The sequence below is a fragment of the Bombus impatiens genome, unplaced genomic scaffold, assembly GCF_000188095.3.
Source record: "Bombus impatiens unplaced genomic scaffold, BIMP_2.2 scf_0543, whole genome shotgun sequence".
Taxonomy (NCBI): Eukaryota; Metazoa; Arthropoda; class Insecta; order Hymenoptera; family Apidae; genus Bombus; species Bombus impatiens.
The window spans coordinates 2,968,940-2,991,014 of NT_176962.1; the positions used below are offsets into that span (position 1 = coordinate 2,968,940).

General features: G+C 41.3%; 1 protein-coding gene across 2 annotated transcripts in view; it reads left to right on the plus strand.

Moving 5' to 3' along the window:
* Positions 1 to 21,426, plus strand: part of LOC100740629 — a 463,615-nt gene extending 442,189 nt beyond the window's left edge. For both annotated transcript variants that reach the window (XM_033321944.1, XM_012388210.3), the window contains one exon: positions 21,312 to 21,426. In XM_033321944.1, the coding sequence (XP_033177835.1) occupies positions 21,312 to 21,391 (80 nt within the window). In that variant the 3' untranslated portion in view covers positions 21,392 to 21,426. The remainder of the gene's footprint in view (positions 1 to 21,311) is intronic.
* Positions 21,427 to 22,075: the final 649 nt, after the last annotated feature.

Here is a 22,075-nt window from a genome sequence, read left to right on the forward strand (position 1 = left end):
CCGTCGCCACTGGCTGCGTAGCGTGGCTGCCGCGCGAACAGCCTACTGCGCAGACTCGCGTCGCGGACCAGCGTTTTCCACCACAATGTTGTTGGACCTGTCGTTTTGGCCCGTGTTTCGATTGTTGTTGATATCGTTGTGTCGCCAAGAAAATTTCCATCGCGTCAATCGATTCGCCGGTTGACGTTTCGTTCGTTTTCTCAGTTTATCTCCTTCTCTCTTCGTCCTGATTACACAGCCCGCCGGCTCGGCCACGCGAGCAACCGCCACCTGGTCGCCGAGTGTTGCGTACGTATACAGCATCCCGTTAAGGCTTTCACTTCTATCATAACCTTAAAGTTCGACTCGAAAACCTCGCGCGAAAATTCGAGTGCACCTCACGAGTGTATTGGCGATTTACAACACGAACACGGCTCTGATACATTATGTGTGAGTGTGTAACCGCGCGTACACGTAAACAGTGCCGTCGGCAAAGCAGCCGAAGAGCCGCGCGTCGATAGATCAGTTGGTTTGACAGCCACGTCGAAAATTAACCGCGTCGTGCGCGGACAAGGTGTGTCGAGGTAACCTGGCGTCGATTTATCCAGAGTATCATCGAGAATATTATTTACGTTGGTCTACATACCACCAACTTACGTTTCGTTGAACTATGGGACGAAGGGTGAAAGGTAAACGACCGTCGTTTCGTTCAGCGATCGTCGTGTGACTTGTTTACGCGTTTTTGCCTTTCGTAGATTGCAACTCGTTTTGACTTCGTTTGTCAAACCTGGAGTCTGGTATTGGGGCGGAGGGATAAAATCGTGGCTTCCGTGGATTTAGATAAAGTGTTACGATTTGGAAACACGGACGAAACTATATACGGTGCAGGAAGTGGCGAATGGGCGGTCTCGCGACTGTTTGAGATGGAAGTGAGTAATAGCTGAGTAAAGTGACCGCTGTATTGGTTGTGATGATCATCGTACGGCCATAAACTGTCGCCCGAGTGATTCAATTGCTACCGCAAGCTGACCCAGCAGCAACGATGCATCACTACTATACGCAAGAAGACATAGACCGTGTTGGTAAGTGGAAGTTGGGTTAGGTTAATGTTTACCAGTTTGCCTGCGAGCCATGCTTTTAAATTTAATATAAAAAACAAGATGAATTGTTGTATTTATCAAAATTGGTTGTTTATTTTGGGTGAGGATAATTTATTTGTGTTTTCTTTCTCTCTCAATTTTTATGTTTGAGTTGAATGTCTACATTGTAAGTTTGCATTGTGTGTTTATTTCTTTCTTTCTGTGAAGAACTTTATTTTATCTTTACGTTAACCTACAAATTGCCTAAATCCAATATACGTAGTTATGTTTAGAAAATATTTAACAGCATCCTAAGCTAAATGAAAAGTTTTTTCCAAAATAATATATTTTTCCATCCAACTGTAATTTAACCTAAAAATTCACGAAAAACGGCGAAGTATCTAACATAAATCACATCTTTCATTTACAAAATATGAAAGTCAATAATAAAATTCTACAAACTAAATGGTTAACCAATCATACAAATAATTTACTATCGTTAGCGAATTCATAATTGCCCGATGATCGTCGTTGAACGATCGATCGTACGTGACGAGGTTAGGTCAATGGGTCCACTTTTAACTTTGACCCAAAACTGCACCTGTTAAAGGTGATACTGGAGAGCAACGGACGCTGTATCGAAACACCAGTACCGAAATAGGTAGCGTTGCTAATTATTCGGTGGAAAAAGCGCCAGCTGGAGAATTGTATACGATTACAAAGTTTGTCGGGCTGGGCTCCTTAAGCGATCCACGGCGCGGCGACATCGCCGATTTACAATGCAAATGCCGGACGTCGGGTAACTTCGTAGAATTATCGGTCAAATCGCAAATTTCATCCAGGCCCGGGGTTCCAGCTGTAAATTGTTCGTTCGCGTATTTACACGGAATTAAAGCCGCTCCTTCGAGACCGCTCAAATTACCTTACGACGTCATCTAATTTGCCGAGTTACGCCACGCCAGACGTATCGCGGTAAATGGAATTCGGCGATGCGATTGTCGTAGTTTTAGCTGCTTGCAACGGTGAACTATAGGGCTAATAGACGTTGCGGTAGTTGTTGCCGCTGTTTCTGCTACGAATATTGCCATGTTGTGAACTAATCCCTCAAGCGACACCGATCGACACTCGATGATACGCCATCCTATATACTCCACTATTATTAAGTTAAAGACAAAAAATAGTAGCTCTTATGAAATAAATGCGTACTCAGCATTGCTTCCGAATAGGAACGAAACTACAGGAAGGGAGGTGTAGTAGATCTCGGGACACGAACCTCCCCTAATATTTTCGTCACGGTTATATTTTTTTTCTTGCGCCCCTCCGCGGCGGAAAAACACGCGCGCGGTATTCTTAACATTAACACGCCTATTTGGGAAATGTATGCAGGTTAGATCCCAAGCGTACCGGCTACCCCTTGTACCCAGGATTATATTAGGTCCTTCAGGCTTTCCGCGCGACTCTCCGACGGAATATAAATTGGTCTAGATACGATAGCGACGAAATGAAGGAATGGAATAAAATTTGCAACGTCTTTTTCCGCGACAAGCGCATCGATTTCGCTTTCCAATCGAAGAATAAAAGATTCGCGTTCTGGATCGAGTACATGCAAATCATCCTCCCAGTTTGTTCAAAACGATATTCGCGAGAAAATATCTTATTGTAGTCTCGATAAGATTTCGTTCGACAAGTAATAAAAATATCTAACGATTAAATATTTTCGTCGAGTTAACGAGTCCTCACCTAACCCCTGTATCTTACCCTACTTCACCGAACAACAACCACTTAAGTAACCATCCCCTCGATCACTCCACGTAATCTACAAACTCTGGCCTTATCAGCCTACTCCAAATCCACAGTACCCCATTGATCCCCCAGTGACATCAATCGAACCTCCGAAAAATCCCACCCATACAAACAGTTCACTGTCAATTGTCTCCACCGCACCGTACACATTCACCAAACGATCAGACCCCGTGAAACGACGTATTCACGCGGAACGCCACTTGACTTCTTTATTCGGTCGCGTAAAGAATGTCGGCCGAATGGATCATGTCCAGGTTAGAAGCAGCGAAACAATAAGAAAAGGAGAACGAGCAGGACAGCGTCGCATTGTTCGCGCCATGGTGGTCGTCGCACGTACGGGTTCCCCGTAACGCATTCTGCTTTAAGGCCACGCTGCTCGTAAGCAAATTAGAATGGCGCACGTGGCTCGCATAAGTCGGCTTCGTGTCTGCGTGCTCCGTGTGGGGCGCGTCGAGCTGGATTTGTAAGGCCACCTTCCTCCATTCCGCCTCTCGTAGCCGTGACGCCAATGGGCTTTTCTGCCCGTGTTCTTCTCGCCCAAAGGGCACGGACGCATCGGCAATTACGCCACTTTATTGCTAGGGTTACGTGTCGTGCATGGAATTAATGCAATCCGCCCAGGCTAGGGTGGCGCTCGCCCACGTTTTTTACTGCGTTTTCACCACGGCCGACGTTTTCTCCGCGTCTCTGCGGCAATGGTCGCGAGTTTTATTCGAAGATTCTTCATGCGCGCCTGGCTAATTGAATTCGAAAGTATTAATTGCGCGCCACTTACCAACGCCTAGGTAATACATATTTAATGCGACGATTCTCGACCGAGGGAAACATTTTTGCCTTTTTTCTCTGATTGATTGTGTGTGGTGGTAGAGTTTCAGTGGAATGCATAGGATCACTACCATTAAGGGACAATGTTAACGCAACATTTCGTTTGCTTTTATTTTCAATCAATTTACAATATGGCAAACCATTGCTTGGTGATCTAGCTTCAACGAATTAAAAAAAAAATTCCTGAAATTTTCTAAATGGTTGTACGGTAATTCTTAACGAATTCTGTAGTTTACAAATATTCTGGATAAGGAGAAAATCCACAAATACGAGACAGAAGAGTTTAGCAATCACGGATCATGCGTTGATCATGAACTACATGTTCAGGAACACAGTAAATCGCGATATGTAAATATCTTACGCGAATCTCATCGAAAGCAAAAAAAAAAGAAAGAAAGGAAAGGGGAATGAAAAACTTGACTGTGATGAAGCCATGATGCAACCGTGAAATCTACCACGGAAACCAGAACTGTAGTGGAAACGACGAGGCGAGTAAACAAAAATATCAGCGGGCGGATAAAAATGTAAATATCGACGTCGGGAAGGGTTGCGGAATTTTTATCTAAAATGAAATTACGGGGTGGAAGTGCTGGCTGCGTAAATACATTGTAGACGCAGCGCATCGCGTCGGTGGCGCACCCTCGCTCAATTTGAGTTTTATTTATATCCTCCTGGGGATAAAATGGGCATTGCTATCGCCGTGGCCGTCAATTGTGCTCTGTCATCCCTCGTTTCGGCTTTAGTCCGCGGGCTCTTGTCGTGTAGAAACGCGCCTCGGCGCAAACAAGTGTCTCCATAAGTGATCATCGTCCCCTTTAAATTGCAACCATCTCGTTCGTTCGCGTTTAATCGAGGACCAGAGAGAATTGAGATGACTGTCGCGGCACTAGTGTCGTTTTTCCTCATCTGGGAATAACCGAAGTGTGCGTGAATTAATTTTATAATGAACGCGTTTAAGTTCACTATCGCATTACCTACATCGTCACGTAGTAATAGAATATTATTCAATTTCCGTGTCTGTTATTACTAACTGATATGAGTACTAATAAATACGTGTTGTAATAATATAATAATATATACGTATAATCAGTCATCCTGTTACAGATAATAATTGTAAATTGATAGATAATCGTGAATAATAGTTTGAAAAATTATGTTCAGAGATTACTTAGATTAGAATTTCGTTTAATTTAATTTAGATTTGAAGAGGATATTAGTTTCAAACAGTTATTCTTGAGTATGACGTATATCGGCTTAGTATTTTTATTTTTAGTAGTAAGATATCTTAGATGGAAATAATCTTATTTTAACTATCAATGAGCAGTAATAAAGATTTTAGAAATATTCGCCGTAGGAAGCGTTTCTCCTTACCGCCATGATAAAAGTAGAACAAACTACCGTTTATCCTTCGATAGTAGCGCAAGCGGACCACGATGAATCGAGCAAAGTTTCTATCGATCCTGCGAGACGGCTCCATCCCCCATCTTTCCTCTCTTACTGCAAAATTTACATGGATCCTGCGAGAATCTAGGTTCGTTTCTTTCCACGCTTTCCTTGTTTTCCCACTCGGAAGTTTTTATAAGGCGCACACACATTAAATCGCGAGACGACCGTCTGATTACCCACGAGGTCGCAACTGTTGAGAGTACTTGGAATACTCAAGAATATTACTATTATAAATTATAAATACTATCGCAGTTAGCAACAAACAAACATCGGAGACATTATCTCGATATAAAAAGTATTTGTAGCGGCACTCGACAACAAAACTTTCCAACAGTTTCGTCGGTACAAGTATCACCGAAGTATAAGCGCCGACAGGCCTAATGAGCCATCGATATCCCTACGATCCTTCGCGCGTGATTTTTCGCGTAGAATCATCCCCTTCCGCTTCTTTGCAATTTGCCGCAACGACAAACCTTTATCACGCAAACAAATAATACTGTTCCTTTTATCTTCACTAAGTGGCTTCAACTTGGATTAAGCATATCAAACTGAAAAGTAATCTAACAATGGTGTGGAAGAGTTGACTGCGAAACAGTGGACAATCAATGCTTATTGACAGTTTCGTTTCCCTGACATTTACATGCTATCTTCATACTATACATACTATACATGCTATATTTCTGACGAAACGTGCAAAACTGTAAACATTGTTTCAAAACACAATTATTATAAAATATTCTGTACATTATCAATGTTAATGAAAATGTACTATTACATTTCGTTAATCAGACGTAGCTTGTTGTTACTGTTACCTAATCTTTACCGATCATTTGAAAAATTAGTCGTATTATCGCCTTTTACATAAAATAAGCGGAGTGTGTTTACACTTTTGCACGTCACTGTATTTTATGGACTTTTAATTAAAATTCAATTGAGAAAGTATATCTATAATCTAGCCTATTAAAAACGATCTACCTAAAATACATTATTCATAACCGACAATAGTGCACTATAACACAGCATGAAGTCGAATGAATTCCAGAAAGTCCGTTTCCACGACAACGCCCAATTAACGTTTCCAAAGAAACCTCGTCACGAACGTTCATATAGGTTACCAAGCGACAATCGAGAATCCTTCAGCCATCGAATAAAGTGGTAAATATAATAGAAACTCGCTGGAAACTTTCTCCGTCTAACCTATATAATTCAGTATCGAGAGCGTACGAGCGACACCAGCGAAGAGGACGCGGAAATCGCTAGAAAATATCGAAGCCTCGTTTCTCTAAAGCGCGCTTCGCACAATTTTTTTTTTTTTTCACCCCGTTTTCAGCACGGTGTTTCAAACGTTGGAATATCTTCGCTGATGGAATTCGCGCTGATGAATGAAAATTGTTCGCCCCGGCCGTATTGAATTACCCGCCGCGGCCGGAGATCGATCTATGAGATTAACAGTTCGGATTAAAACAACAACCAACCTCGATCGAACAAAAAAAAAAGATGAAAAAAAGGAGAAAAGAGCGAAAAAGAAAAAGAGAGGAACGGATGAAAAACGAAGGAAAAAAAGATATAGCGCGGAAAAAAATAACGCTTTGACGGATACGATTTATACAACGGCGAAACGAAATATTTAACGATTATATCGCTCCGTACGGAGCGTATTGTTCGCGCGTCGATTGCGCGCCGCTCCCGACCAACTCGATAGGCGGCTATATTATGCGCTTGATGGGATTCCGCTTCTCCTATAAAAGTCATCCTTCCCTGGGGGTAAATATAAACCACTTTCCCCGTGGAAACAATGCCGCGGGGTGAGAAAAAAAAAAGTACGACGTGTATTTTTACCGTCGCGTCGTCGTGTCTTCGTCGTACGTTCGCACGTTTCGTCCTACGATGTACCAAGTATTTAAAATGTGTTAATTCCGTTTGCGCGGAATTACGATACTCGTCAGAAGGAATGTAATTTGACGTGGTGCTAAAGATTCGTAATGTGTTACACCGTTAGCTAAATAGAGAGCTTAAGAATTTGTTTTCAATATTACAGTAATTAATCTCGATTAGCTTTAAACGAGATCGCAATCTATCTATACACACTAAAGCAGCAACGATAATTTTCCGTGAGATTATGACTTGCTAACTAGTCCGACGAATCAGAGACTGGCCACTATCCTGGCGTTTCCATGAAACAGCATAGATTGAAATTTAATCTTCGCGTGTATATCTGATCTACAGATAATTGTACACGTCGTTATTTCAGAATTCCCTGTATCGCTGAATTACAATTCCGAAATGCTTGCCACTACGAACTAACATTCTCCATAGTGATATTATCTACGCGCACTATTCACGGCAGACCATCCTTCGCTTAGTAACGCTAATAACAAATTCCTCGTATTAAGAATATTATCAACTTCTTAAAAAATAACCTACGAATACATCACTTTTGACTCGACTGACACGAAACACGGGTCGCGTGGTATGCAAACGTTTCAAGTGATAGCTAATTATTAATCGATGATTTCCGAGTGATCGACAGCTGGCGGCGAAAGTAACGAACTCGCCCTTCCTATTTGTTGGGAACGATGAACAAGCAACGGGAACGGTTTAATGTGTAAAACTGCATTTAACTCGATTCCTGGGAAAATGGGTTGGCGCTAATAAGATTCATGCAGGACAAAAGCGGCCATGTAAAACAAGTTACGTGACGACCGTGACGCAAATGCGCGATTCGCCGGCAGCTGGCGCGACCAGAGGACGCTCGTTGCAATTTATCCGCGGCCGTACACGAATTTGCCTCCTATATGTAATGCACACTGTTCGGCCCTAAAAGTAAATTCAGCATATCGATCCTTGCACTAGTAATTTTCCTTGTAATTCTACCGTATCGTTCCACCGTTTTTGTCCTTTTCATCTAAAATATTAAATTTAACATAATTATATATATAACATGTATCGTTATAATATTTAATAACGCGAGAATATGTTTCATAGAGATATCAAAATACGTGATACAGCTTGTAAAGCTAGGGTTGTACATAGGTATAGAGCGTAATCTAAATGGAGCTTTTAGAGTTTACTACCGTTAATGTGGCAACTGTGTTATAGCATTTTGGAAAATGATTACTAAGGGTGTAACCTCTCATTTAGAAGTTGCAGATTACATAGCTTAGAGTATTTTCTTTTTGCTCAAAATTTATTTATATACATGGAATTATTACTAATTAATTATTACTAACTTTAAAGACGAATATAATTAAACTAGGCACTCGGTATATCTACGTTTCTCATTTATCGCGCTCTTCGCTGTTACATCGACGATCGGTGGAAATAATTCGGAGGATGGCGAACGTATTAAAACGCTATCGACGAGTTAACCGGCCCGTTAAATCGTATAATCGTTTGTCTCCGACGCTAATTCACCGGTTGCTCGCGACTGCATTAACGAATCGCATCATTTGCACGGACGTTGTTTAAACGACTTCTCGCTCGACTCATTACATTAATGATATTTTATTCCGGCGCGGTGTGGCTCGTTTGTTCCTGTTCAATTTTGGAATAGCTTGTGCTTTATGCAGGCGCCACCGTCCTGATTTTTGGGGCACACCATGAGCGTTACTATTCATGGAACTTTCGTTACTTTCGAGGAATGTTGCGCCAGGTTTACCGTTAATTGCACGCCGGTAGGTTAATTAACTCGATTATGTAATTGAAAAGCGGCAGCTGGTAATTGTAACGAGCCATTACGTCGACGTTGCTAATTTGAGTAGGTGACAAATATGACAATGATGTGGATATATGCGTTACTTTCGATACACGTAGTTGTTGACGACAATGAAGCTGTATTAAATTTTTAATCAATTACTCGTTCAAAGCTATTGGAAGGTGTACACTTTGTTCTACTCCATCACTGACCCTTTTGGATCATTCGCATTCCTGGCGAAACTTCACACGTACATTTCTCCAAAATAGATATTCATTTTTCCTGAGAAATCTATTAAATATTGAACTTAAAATTTGATTAACTATAACATACGAAAGAGTTCAATAAGCAACAGAATTAGGCGTGAATATAAATAATACAATTTACCTATAGAGAGCTGAATTTTATTCCGAATTTTGTGATTACTATATTATCTCTTATTTGATCTATTTTACGCTTTAAAAAAAAAAGAAAATCAGACAAGAAGCAAGGAGAGCGCATATTATGGAAGGATTCAATCAGAAGGATATTCGAAAAGACAAGAACACTATCACGCCTCAAGCGGCAGTTAGCCCTAACGAACGAAGGAGGAACGACAGCTACTTCCGACTCGTTGCAGCACGGCGATAACGGGAAAATTGGTACAGTGTCGAAGAGAGGACGAGCGGTTCGAAATAACCACGGCTGATTATCATTCGCTTATCGTTTTCATAATTAACATATTAGGAAGAAGTTTCTTGACGGAGGAAGCAAGAAGGAACGAGATAAATGGGGACGGGGCAAGCGGCGGAAGAGAGCGTACAGAAGTAATCTGGACGGGGGCCAGAAGCTAATTCCCGTAGTTTGAGTTGATGAAGAGAACGAGACCATTCCGCTGCGAAGCTAGTTAAAGTTCAGCCACTTCTATTTCCGGTTTTACTCCTAATAGCGGGCACTAAGCGCGAACGTGTACGCACGCGGACACCTACCGTACGTATCAACGTATGTACGTATGAACACGACGTGAACCTCACTACACGGCTGGATATTTCGATCTGCGAGCTGGATAAGAAATTTTGGTAAATTGAATGACCGTAGATGATGTAAATCTACTGGACGATGATAATTAAGTTTTGGGTTTGCAAAGGTATGACGAGGCTTCAGAAGGTTGCGGCCGAATCAATTTATTAACAATTCGCGAAACTATGTGAAATACATATTAAAATACATATTAAAAATAAGGAATTTGTGTCGCGAGATTAAATAGCTGATGTCAAGGTTTCGTTAGGTTCCTCCTTTCGGAAGTTTGACAAGGTTTGAGCAAGTGATTTCAGAACAGAAGGTCCTATCGCTATTTTCCTCATCGACCAAGAAACACACAGAAGTCGGTCTCCTTTAAGTAGTCTCCGGGAATATCACGGAAGCGTATCTCGACGAACAGTTTCAAGCTGTCTCATCCCTTAGCTTGTGGATCTCGTATCAGGTTAGAATCAATTATTTCGAGGCACAAACGTCTAGACCCGTATCGATCCGTCTCGAGCCTGGAACGATACGTCGGCAGATCCTGTACTAATAAACATTCATTAGTCGCCAAACCGATAGGATCCTGAGGATATTGGCAACGAGTACGGTTGCTGATGCACGACAGAGGGGTGCGAAACGGGCAAACGTTTGTTGACAGAGAAGGGAAAGTTCGTTCTCTTTCTGAATGGTCGTCTTCTGTGATATATGATGCGAGATGGATCGTTTCAATTAAATGTTGTCGGCAAAGACCAATCTGTCCGATTCTATAAAGCCGAATAATTTGAATAGTGTGAAACTTTTAAAGCCTGTTTGGTGTTTGTTTCTTTGATGACAATTTATCCAATTAAAAGAGTTTCAATAATTGTATTGGCTAGATCGATTTTCCAAATTCAATTATAGCTGTGTTTTAACGCGTCCAAGCAAATAGATGTTGCAAAAATTGACAGGTTAAATTTTTGCTAATTGGGTTTCTATAGACGATTACTGTGATTGTATTGGTCGCATAGATAGATTCTGAGCGGCATTTTATCAGAAAGTAAAACTATTTGCGGTAGCGAAAGGGCGCCACAAGCGCTCCACAAGATCAGACAGGCTAAATCGAGATATACGGTTGATCTTATTGCAAACGGGCTTTGCGGAAGCCTCGGTTCCTTTGTGAACAGTCGGAGATTACTGGTTGTCAGTTGCTGTTGGGCTACGAGATCAGAAGTGGAAAGGAATCGGTGCAATGCCTCTCTGCGGATTATTACCGAGCTTGCGCCACCGCGAAGCGGCTGAATAATGAAACGATGTTTGTGAAACTTAATATCGATGATTTTGTGACAATAATCAGAGAAGAAAAGTGTGCTGGATTTCTCTAAAAGTTATTTCGAAAGCGTATAAACTTCCTTCAATTTCGCCCCTACGTTTTCAACGAGAGAATTTATTTTACCTATCTGCCTTCCTATTATATTCGCTATTTCCCATTCTCTCAACTTGTCGCAATGGAAGAAATTCAGTTAGAGAAATGAACGATAAATGAGTGTTGAGAATTGCGGATCTTAATCGCCGAAATAAATGTATAGGAACATTCAGATTACATTTAGAACTGATATCAAAATAGTTTCACATTTATTTAATATGTGATTTGCAAGATATTCGTCGATACATATTTGCACGCGTCTCAGCACTCTCTTTGTCTCGCCATCTTCCTTACCACACTACCAACGCAACAGTTGCATTCTTCTGTCTTACGAGACGCTGTGCACACACCTACTCCCACACACTCATACTCATATATGTGTGTCACTACTACGCGTTTAATCTAGTATAGCACACAAAATTACGCGTATCTCATAATGAGAATTAAATATCCAAGAAAATAACCTAAGCCCTTTGCACAGTTTCCCTGGTAACGTGGCAAACATGCAGGAATCGGTGTACCAGCAGCATCTGAATCCCTTTGCAGCGAGAACCAATGCAACAACAATTTCCGTAGCAAGAAACGCTGTTAATAGCCCGCGAAGCGCGAGAAACGCAGTCCCGACGGCATTTACGTCCGCCGCTAATTGCACCGCAGCTCGCCAGTCCGCGGCTTCGGACGACCCGTTCCCAACTATATTAATCCATCCACACGCTATTCACGCAAGAGAGAGAACAGCGTAGAGAGGGTGTGGGACAAGAAGCTTCCAATGGAAGCAACGATCGTCGATTAACCACAGGCGGCAGCGGTCGTCAGACAATATCCGCGGCTCTTCACCAAGTACTCTCTGTTAACGATCATAACGCATCATGCAAACCTATAAGGGGTAAAGCGGCGATCAGGATGCCTGGGCACGCACCCTCTTGGATTACCTTCGCCGTCCCCACGGCCCGTTGTTTCCATTGGCCGGCCGGTTTTCGTTGCACGATGCACCACGATGGTTTACCCTTCGTCGTCGCCGCCATAGTTCGGTCCTCTTCCATCGTCCCTACCCTTTCAAATCCCGCAATCGAGTGGCAGACTATCGGGAATCGCCCTAGATCGCCATTATCGTTAATCAAGCTGGTGTTTACGGAGTCTTAAGCGGCGGTGTTTGCGCCGCGAAACGCATCCTGCCGCCACGCACACCAGCGAGACGCGCGTTTTACGAGCGGATAGAATGAAGAAGAACGACGAGGTTACGTGTCGATGCGGGATATGGCGGAAGATGGCGGAATTGAGTTGCTGCAGGTCGCTTCAAGTGACCTTTAACGTTTAATATCGAAGGAAATGGCACGGGGCGTGGAAAAATTATAGGTGAAGGGGCTTACAGGTGATTCTGTACTCTTCAAAATAAGTTACTTTTTATTCTTTATACAAGATGGTTCCAGCAATTCAGTTACACTATGTTTATTTCAAGCGAGAATAACGAAAAATTGTGGAGGAAAATTTTCCACCATTTAACAAGCTTTAAGAAATTTCCCCGTTAGATTGAGCAAATATAATGGACCATAATTTGTATATAGACATTATCGCTGATAGACAAACTTCGTTCATGACGTACGAACGTTCACACAAACTTCTGCGCAATTGCCGCATTCCAATTTATTCCAGAATTTAAGCTCACGTGTTTTGAAACATCCTGTAAACGTGCTGGGAGATCTGCCCATGGAGAAAAAGGTAACCGTCGCGCTCCAGAGATTCCCTGGCGGACAGCCAAACACCCAACAACCAAGAAACCCTTAGACTCAACTGTATCCACTCCATCCATGGACCTAGCCATCCAGCTCTCCTCTTTTTCCCTTTCCGTATCCGCTATCTCTCTCTAGCCACCGATCTCTCCACCTGCTGGCCTCCCAGTTCTTTGCTAGCATCTCTCGCTACCGAAATTCCATTTTCTAACGTGCAACGCTGCTCTCTCCACCTCCGCTTCTTCTTGCACGTCCTTTCGACTGTCACTCCAACTGCTCGCTATCGCGTCGGTTATCACTCTCGTATCCACCGCCTCTATCCTTTCTTTCACTTTTGATTCTCTCCTCGTTTCGTTTCGTTTCCACTTGCTTCTCTACTCTTCCATTCTCTCGTTGAGGTAGATTCCTGCATTTCCTTAGCTAACAGGATTCGATCGCTCTTGTTAAGACGGTGCGCGACACGATCGGGTCATGTCACTTTGGTAGAAGACGATGTTCCAGGGTGTGCGGTATAAATTTACTAACGAAACGTATTTTTCGACCGACAAAATTGATACAATGAAATTGTACGGTGAATTTCAGTGAAAATTCTATCTTTTAGAACTAAAGATTTTCTGCAAAATGCATCGATGAACAAATATAAGCGCAGTAAGATAATCGGTCGTACGATCGATGGAACGAAGCAGCCCGTGTCATTAACCGTACTGGTGCATCGACCCAGTTGTTGCCGCGCCATTAGCGGATAATGACACTTTTTCGAGCGGAAGTAGACTAGCTAGATCGGCGTCGATCGTTCCGCCCGTTTGGTTGCGAACGTCTTCGAACGTTGTTACTATTTGAACGAAGGATAAAGTGTCTTGAGGATGGTTTCATCGAGTCAGAGATCACCAACCTTTATTTTCGACGATTTTGTTTTTACACGAGATTCTATGAATCGGGATATTTGGAGTTAATGTACTTCCTAAGTAGAGTTCAGGAACTTTACAGATTTCTAATGGTCATACGTAAATACATCGAATTATTCAAGCCGAAATTACATATTTATATTTATATTTCTTGATCTCCAAGCTTCCATATAAAAATCTAAACTTCCAAAGGCAAAAATGTTCTCTTCGACCGATTTAACAATCGTTTCCCATGCAACGATTTTCAATTTTACGGAAACGAAGAAAATATCGATCGAGGCAGCGTTAAGATGACGAGCTAGCGTTTCTAACAGCGGACGTCGCGATTTTTCACGGTGAAAATCGGCCGGAACACGAAACCACCGACGGAACTGGCAATTTCATCGAGTCGAGCTTAAACAGTCACGCGAGATGATTGATCTTCCCTCCCGTTGCCGATACGTTCGTTCTCCTGAAAGAAAAAAGAGGAAAAGAAAAAGGAGGGGGGAAAAAATAGTGTCAATCGTTCGCGATGTTCTGCATCCAACGGCGGACAGTTTGATCGATTCGAGGAGCGTGCTCGAACGGGTGCAGTGAATTTCGGCGTTTCAAGCGTGCATCAATGTGATATTGGCCGAAAACGGGTAGCTCTTTCATAATTTTTCCTGAATTTGTAGAGTGAAATAGAGAAGACTGGTTTGAGCTTCAAGAGCACGAGATTTTATTGCGCGACGACTAAAGGGAATTTTGGACGATGTTTAGCGAGGGGCAGGATTATTATACGAGTGGTCTGGGAATTTCTGATCGTTGCTTAATTTGTAGAATAACGAGCAGAATTCTACGCATGAACAGTAGTTTGGATCACAGATTGACGTGTATTAGTTAAAGTTTTTCAAGCTTTTGAAAATTTTCATACCAGTAAATATCGTTCTACCTTAATATTCAGCCAAGAGAAATATGTTTGTTAATAATTCTACTGTAAATAATCACCAAAGAAACACGAGAAATTTGCAATATTAGAAATTGCAATGTGTACTCTCTTCGGAGGAACGTAAAATATCCACTACATCATACTCGTAGCGCAATTCATCTAAAGAAGTAGCAAACGTTCAGGAACAAACAAAGACATCTACGATGACAACCCGCAAGATCGATGAAGGATGTCAAAGACATAACCAGCGCAAACACAGTACAGCATGAAAATTTACACACGTGCACGATCAGAATTCCTTTCGCGCGGATTCGAAGGCGAATAACGGTAAAACGACCAGCCGAAAATACCGACGCATTTGAGGACGCTCAAGCGCGCCTTTCTCCCCTTTCAGAATCGTTTTTCAGTCGGCAATAACATTCCAGGAAAAAAACAACCACGTAAAGCACTCCTCCTTCGCGAGCAACCGAACGCTTCCCAACGAAACGAACTACCAGTGACGACGAAAATCACTTCTCTACCACTGGTCAAAGGAAAATACGAAATATCGAAGTACTTTTTGATTGTTTCTAGTTATGTTCTTCGTTCTATTGCCATGATTGCGCGATCTGTATGAGCTCTATGTACAATAATGTACATGTAAGACATGTTAAACAAACAGAAACGTAAAAGTAAATTGAAGAAATATTGTATTTCAACGAAGAAACTTCGATATTCAGTCTAAACAGAATTATATTTTTGCAGAAATTGCAGATAAACTTTTATACGTAAGTGTATAAATCTGATGGCTAGAAGGAAGCTCATTGAGCACTTTCACTTAACTTTGTTCTTCTTCGTGTAATTCGAACGCTTATATATTTATACAGGGTGGTTGGTAACTGGTGGTACAAGCGGAAAGGGGGTGATTCTACGCGAAAAAAGAAGTCGAAAATATAAAATAAAAATTGTTCGTTTGAGGCTTTGTTTTCGAGAGAATCGACTTTGAATTTTCGCTCGGTACGCGTGCACTTTATCACGTCTCGTTATAACGGATCTCACTGTAGATCGTTGTCTCGATGGAAAAATTAAAAAATTAAAAAAAAAGAATTTTTATTCTATATTTTCGACTTCTTTTTCCGCGTAGAATCACCCCCTTTACGCTTGTATCACCAGTTACCAACCACCCTGTATATATTATATGTTTAACGAGCGGTTCTTCTTCCAGCTATCATTTACAAATTAATTGCACATCACACAAATATTGAAGTTTGTTAGTATGGCATGTCTGTCATACGATTGAACAACCAGTGTTGGACTAAGAGTTGCTGGTACTTCATCAGAAGATGTCTTTTGCGGCTATGTAGTTTTTATTTGTTAAAGCGCTTACATTCTTTGATGTAATTCAGGCTGTCTTACATTTTCCATTTAAATACGTTTTTAGTGTCCATTTGCCGGGAATGAGAGCTCCGGGCACTCTCTTGCCGTATTATGTGAAACAGGATTGGACGAGTGAGCAGGAAGCTGAAGAATTAAAGAAAAAAAAGCAATTTGAAACTGGTAATACTGAATCGCATTATAAGTTTCACGCATGTACTTAACGACTCGTTTTCGGTAGTTTTTGCGCAGCGTTACGGCTGTTTACGTGCGTGAAATGACCGGTGACCGCGTGTCTGACGCGCAACAATTTATGCTCGCTGTTACAAAGGGCGGCGCGTTCTAGCTCGATCTGTCACAGTGTCTCTCGCGTGCAACGATCAAAGCCTTTGATCTCGACCTGGACCCTCCGTCTGCAAATGACGCCGTAATTTCGATCGCAGCTGCGAAGGTACGTAAGGTTCAGTAGTTCTACATTCCTCTGATCGGCCCTCTATCGGTTCGCGTAACAAACATCTCGCGATTCTGACAATGGACTCCTCATGCCGTGTTACGTCTTTGCGTCCACTTACGCGCTGCTTTGAGAGTGAAATGTGTTTAACTGGATTGTTTGATCCCTGCAGAATGGCCAGCATGATTTGTGACATTATCGAGAGACAGCTGTGGCTGACACTGTCGACTAGAAATGACAATTACACATGGTATATGTATTATAATTGACCATATTATTTTTGTGCAAATACTCGTAATACGTAGCTTTCCGCTTGCTTCACTGTCAATTATACGTTTTTCAATTTCTCAGATAGAAAATAGAATGAACAAAGGTTAATTTGTAGCTAGATCTAGTAGAATCCAGTAGAAATTCAGGCATAACCTTAGGTGCAGGTTTGCAGGACCTTTTCATATCAAATGTTTCATGATTTCTGAACAAATTGAATCGTTGAACAAAGTAGCAAGGCTAATCGTCAGTTGTTCGATTCGTTATTTGTTCAAGGTCGAAATTATCGCGACTGAATATCTCAAATAATTGATCAGAAAAAAAGATGACCGCGATCGTTAGAGTCAGCGCAACGTGCAAAACTATGCCAAGTTGGTAACTACTGCGTGTGATTTGCATAAGCAAATTTTACGCGGCATAAATGTTTCAGCGAGTCGTAAATTGGATTAAGCGAACTCCGTGGAAATTAACCGTACAGTTTTTAGCCAGTGCAGCGATGCTGCCTCCGCGGACTCGAGGTGTTTGCTAAGATCATGTTTGTTAAGTCAGCGTGCTCGCGCGTACGCACAACCTGCTTCTCAGGTTTGCTCTTCATAGTTCGTAAATTCTCGCCGTATGAAAGAACAATATCAGGAACAGTACGTGCACATGATCTCGCGATTAGTGAATGTGCAGTAGTAGCTGGTACGTACGCGGTATCTACATATATCATTGAATATAGCGAACATTCTGTATATAACGATATACAGTATAAGATATCTCACAGAAGTATGCTGATTAGAGATACGAAGCAAGTTTGTCTTGGTCCATTACTAACCGGCTAGGCTTTAGCAGCGTTAAATTTTTAAACAAATTTGCAGAAGATACTGTATCGTGAAAATTAATAATGCTAGTCAGAATTGAAAATAAAATTTATTATATCTGATAGTTTACTCTAAAGACTGTTTGAACATTTACCATATGTGAAATTGTTATAAGATAAATTATACAGAAATTAAAACGAACTGCGAAACAACTGCATCTCCAAGATATTAGAAAACGACCAATGCGTACGAACGCAGTTCGATGAGTTGTTAGTAAACACGAACAGGCTGTGAACACAAGGGAGTAGTATAATTGCACTGTACAGCTGCACGAATGGTCCAGTTGCATCGGATAGCTTGTGCAGTTCTTATCACGGGACTGTTCGGTACACACGTGTGACTTGAAAGTCAACACGGGGGGGAAACAATCGATATGCACGTTCATTGTAATATCTACTCAAATAACAAACAAGATATTTCGTTGGAAATACATGTTTGATAGGTGTTATCTAGATGGTCAATTCTGACTCACATAATTCAGTCAATGTGGTACCAATGGTCTTTAAAATGAAGTTCATTTGTTCATCACTGTAGAGATCACACTGACTTATTTTGATCGCAATCAAAATAATTGATATCATTGGTTGATAATATCGTAAACAAAGTTATATACAAATAATAGGAATATTAGCTTGTTAATTTAGAAGTCTAAAGGAACATCAACAAAATATTATTTGCTAGTAGTAATATTTATTCTTCCAAAGGATATCTATTTTTTATTGTTAAACATCTATTATTGGATATCTCGTATTTACGGATATGGATCAAATAATTTTTTACTTCTCTATTTACAAAGTTTCATTAAAATCCGGGAGTAAAACATTTTATGCGATTCTCTTGTCAAATATTTTCTCTCATTCCAGAATACGGATAAAATTTTTCGAATAATATTATGTGCTCTATCCTCTGCACAGAATTCCACATTTTATTTCCAAATAACCTTCTATCTAGCAGTATTTTATTTCCTTCTCAAATATTTTTTGTCATTCATAATATTATGCGCTCCATCGTCTATGGAAAACTCGATATTTAATATTCGAATAATTTTCAAACGTTCGATAATTTCCATATATATCCTGGTGTGGACTAGTCAAATTTAAGAACGTTCTTGTCCAGCAAGATGGCGCGCGCGCGCGCGCAAGTATTCTGCTCTTGGTAGTTCGTAAATCCTGGAGATTCGAAAAGAACAATATCGCGACGACGATTCGTCATGCTGTTGTGTACCGAAGCGTGCCCTGAGGATCCAGAGAATTTCGTAAAAATCCTGGAACGCGAGGACAGTGACGAATTGCCGGGCAGATAAAGGGGCGAAAGACGTCTTGAAACAACCTTGCCTCCGGTCCGATGAAGACGAAACTTTGCTGCGTCGAAGCGCAAGAAGGAACGTTAACCTCCTTTCTTCTGTTCGCTAATGACTCGCCGTTCAGCTTCAGTAATTTTTTTCTTTCTCCAACCAAACTTCTTTGTTTCCTTTTTTTTTCTTCTTTCCTTTTTTCTATCCCCTGGTTTCAACGTTTGGTTTAATTGGTAATTTCAAGAAGGGACTTCAGACTTGAACTCTGGTATTCTATTCTTCTCGTGATGGGTGATGGGTGATGTGTTTAGGTGTTTGCAGGAATGATTTCATGAAAATCTGTTTTAACTCGCAAAGTTCATAACAATTGATACATTACTGGACTTAGAACCATTTAGAACTTTACAATAATGATCTATGCATGTATCTTCTGATGCTTGACGCATTGCTCGTTACTTTTTCCGCATAAACAAAGAAACAATCTACCTAACCTCACCACGCCACGCGTCCTAACCTCCAAAATCAGTTCCTCTCAAGCACTGGTGTTACCACTGAATTCTACGTAATTTAGAGTTCAGTGGGTGTTACCGACCGAGGAACGAAAGGTGAGACGATCGACTTAATCCATGAAAAGCGTTTATGGTGTTCTGAAGACAAAAAGTGCAGCGGCTGATTTGGTCCGATCGATGGAAGAACGTCAGTAGCAGCTACATTAGTTATGAAGTCATTAACTATACAGATAAAGGGAACGTCAGTTCGCAATGTTCCACGAACTAGAATATGCATGACATTTCGAGCCGCTGTTGGCTTCCTGGGACTGTGCATGAAGGAGGGCAGAATTGAATTGCAACGTCAGACTGACATCGACCGGGAAAGAAGGCTTAAAAATTAACCAGCAGATCCGACTCTCGGTGCGCTAATACGCGTTTCGATGCAGATTTCGTGGCGCTGTTGTTGCTTTTCTTGGTTATATCGATGTACCTCGTGTTTAATAATACGATACTTTATGCTCGAATGGATATAGTACTTCTTGCTTCGAATGTAAGGGCTAAGGGAATTTTGAATGACATCGGATGCTAGAAACCACTATGCCAAGGATTATAGTATGTATAATAAATAAGCGATGTGTATTCGTTTATGTACGTTGACATCAAAGAATATTAAAGAAGTATGAAGAGATGTTTGTAGATAAAAATTATCTGGGGATACCCTCACAGCTCTGTGCTGTAAGGTATACTTTTCGTTTGATGTTTCGTAGATTGCAATATACTGATATTATTCCTTGAAGGTTTCTTCGAACGGTGAGTGAGGTTAGGAAACTTTATGGAATCCTAACCTCCATTCTGTACTGTGCTTCTTTATTATATCATACTAAAATGGAAATATTTCCATAAAATAAATATAATCTTAACTCTCAACTGTAGAATGACATTTCGGGAGTGTTATTGTACATTGATGATATAGGAAACCTATGTTGAACCTAATCTATAAGGAGAAGCAAGTACACCTTTAGAACCGTCTGCGTAAGCTCGTAAGGAACCACGGAACTATAATTCGTGAACACTGGGGTAAAAGTCTGGCGACTCGTATCTAATAAATTCAATTATCTCGTGGCGGCAACGTAGGTCAAGTTGCTGCTACTAGCGGAGATCAGCCGCTATGTCGTAACTTCTGACGCTTGCCCCCGCTAACAAGACGCTAGTTACGTGGTCGTTACTTTTACGGAAGTTGCTCGTTGTTAATCTATAACGGCGGAAACGCAGGCCAGCGTCGGGTTTCAGTTAAGTAGCTGATTTTCTTCGCCTCGTTACCGGCCTCGTTACATTTCAATCGAGCCAATTCTGCGTACCGTAACGCGAGAAATTGTACGTCGCTGCACTGGTTAAATTGTCATATAGTTCGCCAGCAAATCAAAGACGAGCTTTCCTAACTTGCTCGGATTTCTAAATTAAGTTATATATTATTTAACGTTTAGAATGGTAAAATATATTTGCAATGGATTGTATTTAGGGAAGTTGGTATTTGAGAATTTAGAAGGAAAGCTTCAGAAATTTACAATACAACGGGTCGATCTATCGTGGACTATACACCCACCGATAGTGGTTAAATTATAGATTGGTTAACTGTACAATAAATCACGATATGTATTTTGCAAATCACAAAATTACAAATTTCTACTCTTTCGTCGATCCTATTTCTATAAATTCAGCTCTCGTAACTTTGCCGCGCGTCCCAACATTCACAAAACTGTTCGCCTGAATTAGTTACAACAGGATGGATTAAACACGTTTCCGTTTGTTTGTTACAGAGTACTTGATGTCAGGGAATCCACGGAGCTACCCGGCCCGGTCCCCAGGGGTCGCTTCCACTCCGACCGTAACCAGGTAAGTGGTAGTAGGAGGTAGACGCGACGAATTTCCCACGCGAGATCTCGATCGAGAGCGTCGCCCGGCGCATCCATATTCGAGAAGGCAATAACACAGATTTCCGCGTAAGCCAGATCGCGTAAGCGGATTTTTCGCGCGGCCGCCAACAAATCCACGAGACTTATCGGTTTACCTAGTTGCCGGATTTCGCATGGTTGAATTAAGCCACGAAAAATCGACCGTGTTGTTGACTCTGCTTCGAAAACGCGTCCCTCGATCCGTCCCGAGGAACATGAAATCAACCGACTCTTCTCTGCTTCGCCGTTACGATCGATCCAATACGAATCATTTACGATTTTTCCCGAAATACGACCGGCAATTTGAAATTGATTTGGCGTAGGAGGCGCAGGTGTACTTCGGACAGTCGATTATAGAATTAAGTTGCTTCCAAACTGGTTCTTTTCGTCCCCCAATTTTTTTCTTTTTTTTTTTTTTTTGTTAGAATTCTTGGTAGGGCGTGGTGAGATCAGTTTTCGTTTGATCTATTAAAGTACGCCATTTCTTCATTAAGATGAAAGAATCACGAAAGAATATACAGAATATACAGAAGGCGGTCATGAAAGAAACAGATTGTTCGTAAATAATCTTCACTTGTGTTAAATTTTCGTTGTCAACTTGTTAAAGCAATAGCGTTATCGAAATGTAT